The sequence below is a fragment of the Morone saxatilis genome, unplaced genomic scaffold, assembly GCF_004916995.1.
Source record: "Morone saxatilis isolate NCDOM2014 unplaced genomic scaffold, NCSU_SB_2.0 Contig7, whole genome shotgun sequence".
Classification (NCBI taxonomy): Eukaryota; Metazoa; Chordata; class Actinopteri; family Moronidae; genus Morone; species Morone saxatilis.
Window position 1 is genome coordinate 19,657,312 of NW_023340246.1, and position 5,536 is coordinate 19,662,847.

Here is a 5,536-nt window from a genome sequence, read left to right on the forward strand (position 1 = left end):
GAGGAAAAAAGAAGAGCCACGGCAGGAGGATTTATAGGGGTGAAGAGAGGGATAGATGAGCGTCAGTAAAGAGAGGGAGGAAGGGGGGTGGTGATATTGACTTACTGAGAGCTACAGCTGAGTCATTTATAGAAGAGAAAGAGTGAACAAAAACTTAAATAAAGGAGTTATTGGTAATATTATACTTGAGTAGAAGTAAAACTGGCCATCAAGACAAATACTTAAATAATAAAGAGTCTAGCGAGGTTTATGCGAAGATTATGTGGAGTCCCTCAGGGATCAGCACTTGGTCCACTGGTATTCAGCGTGTTCACGTTGCCTCAACAACGCAATCTGCAGACACATTATGCCGATGACACTGAGTTTTACCTGTCCGTGAGACCATACATTTAAGATATTTAGTATTTCCTTTAGAATAAATGTTTTTGTCAAGGTGGATAAAACGTTGAAACTGCATTTCTTTGTGGCAAGCATGTGACAAGTCTCCTACAGCTTTCCAAATATACATATTTTTTACATAAATCATTTTAAATGGTTGTGTCTGAGTAGAACAAAGATTTAATTTTAATAATTTAGTTGTTTTGTGTTTAAGTTTCTAATGTAACAACTCCTCATTGTCTTTTCTTTTTCCACTCAAACTGTAAGAAACTTGACTGTTTTTAAAAGGTCTGCAGCTACAAATACAGGCTGTATAGAGTTAGTCAGTTTTGGGGAATAGAATTGACTACTGTTGCAGATATTGTGAGCACAGAGAAGAAACTTTTTTCAATTATCTTCCTCTTCTCCTCAGGTGCGTTTCAACCCCAACATGTGCTGCCACACCTGGGTGGTGTCCGCAGGCCACACAGGGCTGGTCAAGCTAAACTGTCTGAGGGGTATAATCACCTCCCAGTCCAAGAAGATTATCAGTGAGAACCAGGCCCAGTTCAACGCACTATACTCACCAAAAGACCAGAAGGAGGCCGTCCAAACTGTGACAGATGAGCTATAGCAAGAGTTCAACTTCACTGCAGAATCAGAAGGTGGATAACACTGTCACGTTTGGTGTACGACTGCAGAAATAAAATCACTAACTTGCAAAAAAAGTATTTTTAAGAATGATTAAAAAAACAGTATTTAGTTAATTAGCACATACAGTACACTGTATACACTTTCTGTTTATCAGCTGGGTTTCAAGTGTCCAAAGGCCTGCAATGATATTAAAGAAATTGACCAATTCTACTTTAGATTTGAACTTGAAAAACTAAATGATTTGCAGGTTTTGTGGCATATGGTATTTTACTCCACCACCATGTCTCATAGACAGAATCTTTCCATCTTTTTCCACTTTTCTTCCACCCAATTATCAAAAGTGTCAGTGGTGACAGTTGATTTCCATCCAAGACGTTTGAGCAGCTGGCAGTTAAGTGCCTTGCTTAAAATGGGTCACATTAGCAGTTTCCACTTAAATGGTTAATGATTCCAAGTGAGTTAAGTAGGGTTTTTGGTTGCTCCGGTATCTCTTATTTGGCATACAAATTGCAAATGGCAAACATGGCAGTGAATCCATTGCTGACAGCAGTCCAAAATAATGTAAATATAAATGATCAGCTGCATTAACTGCTATAAAATCAACTGCTCTCAGGAAAAGTAATTACATGCAGCTGTTTTAATTAATAATAATAAAAATCATAGTTTTTTTTATTATTTTAAATTGTCTAAGTTGTCTACAGTGATTTCGAAGTGTACTCCAGCGTATGTCAGTACACCTTGACATCGCGGTTGGGCGTGGTTACAGGTGCAACAGACTTGAACGTTGAAACCAGAAAGGTATTTATTGTAATAAAAACAAACAAAAAAACATAAAAAAAACATACATCTTATTTTTTCATTTCAATGTAATTAAAAGCAAACATTAGTCACTATTCTTCTATATGTGGCACAAGTTGGTGCGGAAATTCAAATAAAAGTGTTTCTGCTCACAAAATGGAAAATACAAAGAACCGAGTCGAATGTGAGAAACTGGATAAACCTTAAGGCTTTCTTGTATTTTATTTTAGCAAAGTTTTGATTTTGTAATCAGAAAGACATTCCACTGCAGTTGTAGCGCCCTCTCACATCACTGTTGATGTTTTAAAACTGCGGACTGAGCTTTAAAACATGAACAGCGAGCTGGGAACCATTGGAGCGTACCTTTATGCTCATATTTGCTGCTGTATTTTTGTAATTGATCATTTTTCTCTTTTACTGTGTCAAGAACAACTCAGGCTGTAACTGAGAGGAAATACTTGAAGTTTTTTTATTGTAACTGCTGGATGTAATGTTTATAAATGACAAATTTTAGGTCTTTTTTCATTGTTCCTTTCCTTACCTGCTGTTGTTACTCTGATGATTCAAAGGTTTTATTACATCAACTGCAATAATGTGACATGACTGAGTTTGTTTTTTTTCAGTGTCTACCAAGCAAATTGGAAAATGTTATTACTTACAGACGCAGCTGTCTCCTTTTTAGAGGTTGTCTAAAACGTGTTTTGCTCTAAGTTAAATTAGGGGGTTTGAAAATGTGCTCATCGGTTTTGTTTTGTTTTTTAATAAATCGCATTGACAGTTTCAGAATGATGTTTAGTGAACACCATGATAATGTTGTCAGTCATGAAACATAGTTAATTACTGAAAATATTATCATTCACTTATAAACCATAGAAATGATAATAAAAGCATCAAAATTTACAGCATCTGCTGTTCTGCTCTGTTGCTATTTGTGAAATGTTACATATAATTAATGTTTTTGTAATAAAAAAAAGACTAAATATTAAATAAAGTTGAGATTGGAAGTTCACTTTCGACCTTGGAAACTGCAGTTGGCAAAATAATCTTGTCAGTAGCTTTCGATCATATCGCATGATCTTCATCAGCAGACGGGGTCTGACCACTTGTCGTGAAATATTAGGATTTCAAATGTTGAAATTGCGGATGTTTTGTCATTTGCTGTTTACCTAAAGTGCTGAGAAAAAAATCTAATTTAAACATCTACAAGTCAGTGACAACTCGACATCTGCTAATGAAGATCATGTAACATGTTCGAAATCCCCAGAACAGCTGCTGTGGACCTTGTAGTGAGATTGTTTTGCCAATAAATAAATAAAGTGTCTAATAGCTTGTTGGAACTAAATTGGGGATATAAACAATAACCAACATGCCTTTTTAGAATAATTAATTTTATCAAAACCAAAATTTAAATTAAACATTACATTGTCTCAATGGATATCTCTAAAATAACCCAGCCTCTTTCCATCATCTGTAATCTTTTATTTCACTTTACAAAAAACTCTTGCCACACATAAAAATGAAATATCAAACATCACAGATGTGACATGTGGATTTTTGCAACATCACCAGAACACTTAGACAAATAGGACCAATCGTACAAGGGAGATAAATGTATTTACACATGTATACACAAAATCATACACAGAAAATACACAATATTTGACATATTTACAACAGTCACACAAAGACAGCACAATACAGAGCATTCTCAAACATTAGACTTTCATAGTGAACAAACAGGAGCAGTGTTTTTCTGGAATAAAACAAACTTTTTCAGACTGTAAAGAAAGACTTTGGCTCAAGCCTGTAGAGGAGAACTTCAGTATGCATGTATATCAAAACTAGTACAGTAAAATGCATTGGTCTTTATTACATTCACTTTGTTCTAACTTAGTATTCACAGCTGTTGGGTCCATATATATTCTCATTTTGCATTATTTCAAAAGGAAAAATGTATTTAAATATACAAGATCTCCTTAAAAATTGGTGAAAATATAGAATTTTAAAGAAGGTGTCTTTTCTTTGATTAATCCTCTGCATGGTATATCAACATATTCTGATTGGCAGTTGAACAAGAAACTTCTTACTGTACATGATATTGAATAACAGCTAACAACCATGCAAGTATTTGGATCAGAATGGATGTCAACTAGGCGTTTACAATATACAATTGTCCTTTCTTTGAGAGCAACTAACAACATCAACACTTTATAGTAGCGAGAAACATTACAGGCATGTCAGCTGACTTGTAAGCTTTTCTTATGGGTGCAAAATGGTCTCAAAATTATTCTCTTTACTGATGTCCAAAGTATTAACCAATACCCACCAAAACTGACTCTAGTTCCATTAAACATGCTGTGGATGTTCGTGGTCCCCAGAAATTCGAATGATAATGACACCATGATCATCCCCCTATAGCACCACCATCAGCCCAAAATGTCATGAAAGGTGTAACAAGTTACAGACTCATATGAGTGTATGGAGAAGGAGTTGAGGTGTCTTATTTTAAATTAGAGCTGCAACTAATGATTATTTTCATTGCCAAAGAGGAAATTCTCAATTAATTGATTAGTTGTTTGGACCATAAAATGGTGAAAGTCTTGATTGCTGTTTCCCAAAGCCCAAGGTGACGTTCTCAAATGTCTTGTTTTGTCCACAACCCAAAGATATTTAGTTTACTGTCATAAAGGAGTAAAGAAACTAGAAAATATTCACATTTGAGATGCTGGAATTATAGAATTTTTACATTTTGGTGATTAATTTAAGAGCTGACAGGTAATCGATTAATCGTGCAGCTCTAGGGTAAATAAGGGTAAAATATCAGCTGAGGTCTAAGCCTATGAGCACTAGAGGGAGTTGAGTGGTGTGTATGTGTGTGAAGAAAACAAAATCTTTGAAATGTTTTATTTTGAAGTCTTGAGCACTCTTGAAGCCACTATAAGCTCCTCTTTCCACCATTTGTGGCTTTTAGTACTTACTCCTGGGCCCCAGACTTGCAAAGGCATGGATGGATGGATGGATTGATAGGCAGACAGGAAACAGAGAGACATATAGTAGATGGATGGGTAACACTGAAGCTACAGGAGGAAAGAGAGATAGCTGAGATGGATGACTGCATGAAGCTGAAACTAATCGTCCGTCTGCAGGACTAAATCATTTCTGCCCTCAGACCTGAATGTCCGCTCAGAGTTGACAGTGGAAGCAGCTGAATGCTTTTTCAGTCTGACACTTACTCATTTTCCTTCTGCTCAATCAATACAGTGCCCACTAGTAGGTAAACATGTCTAAAGACACTTCATTGTGAGCAACTCTGACAAATGAGACCAAGAAAGACAACAAAATTGTCAAAAGGGCTACTATCAAGAATAGCCCTTAATGAGTTCAGTTTTGAGGCTGTCGGTATCTTAAACATCAACTACAGGTCGATCAATCCTCGTATTTCCACTGAATTTGCTCAAATGTTTGCAAATCTAAATTGATCTAATTTTATGATCCTGGAAACACCTCTAAAAGACAGGCATGACTCCTCATCTTTGGCATGATGCGATACAAGTGAAACAAGTACAGTACAGTAGAGAGAGTTATCAATTCTAGATGTCACTGAATTATTACATATGAGACAGACACCAGCATGGTATATACCCCAGTTCACACAAAAACAAATCATGACCAGACGAAAATGTTTCAACAGCCAATCGGCTCGTTGCAAAGCCAGCTGGTCGAAATG

The 5,536-nt window shown here is 36.0% G+C and overlaps 1 protein-coding gene across 2 annotated transcripts in view; it reads left to right on the forward strand.

Annotated features, from left to right (window-relative positions):
* The window catches only part of gtf3c2 (general transcription factor IIIC, polypeptide 2, beta), a 25,978-nt gene extending 23,147 nt beyond the window's left edge, over nt 1-2,831 (forward strand). Inside the window, exon 20 of one of the 2 annotated variants that reach the window (XM_035678558.1) lies at nt 791-2,830. In XM_035678558.1, the coding sequence (XP_035534451.1) occupies nt 791-991 (201 nt within the window). In that variant the 3' untranslated portion in view covers nt 992-2,830. Of the gene's footprint in view, nt 1-790 lie in introns of both variants that reach the window. The other variant, XM_035678559.1, reaches the window with a different exon arrangement.
* The last annotated feature ends 2,705 nt before the right edge of the window (nt 2,832-5,536 follow it).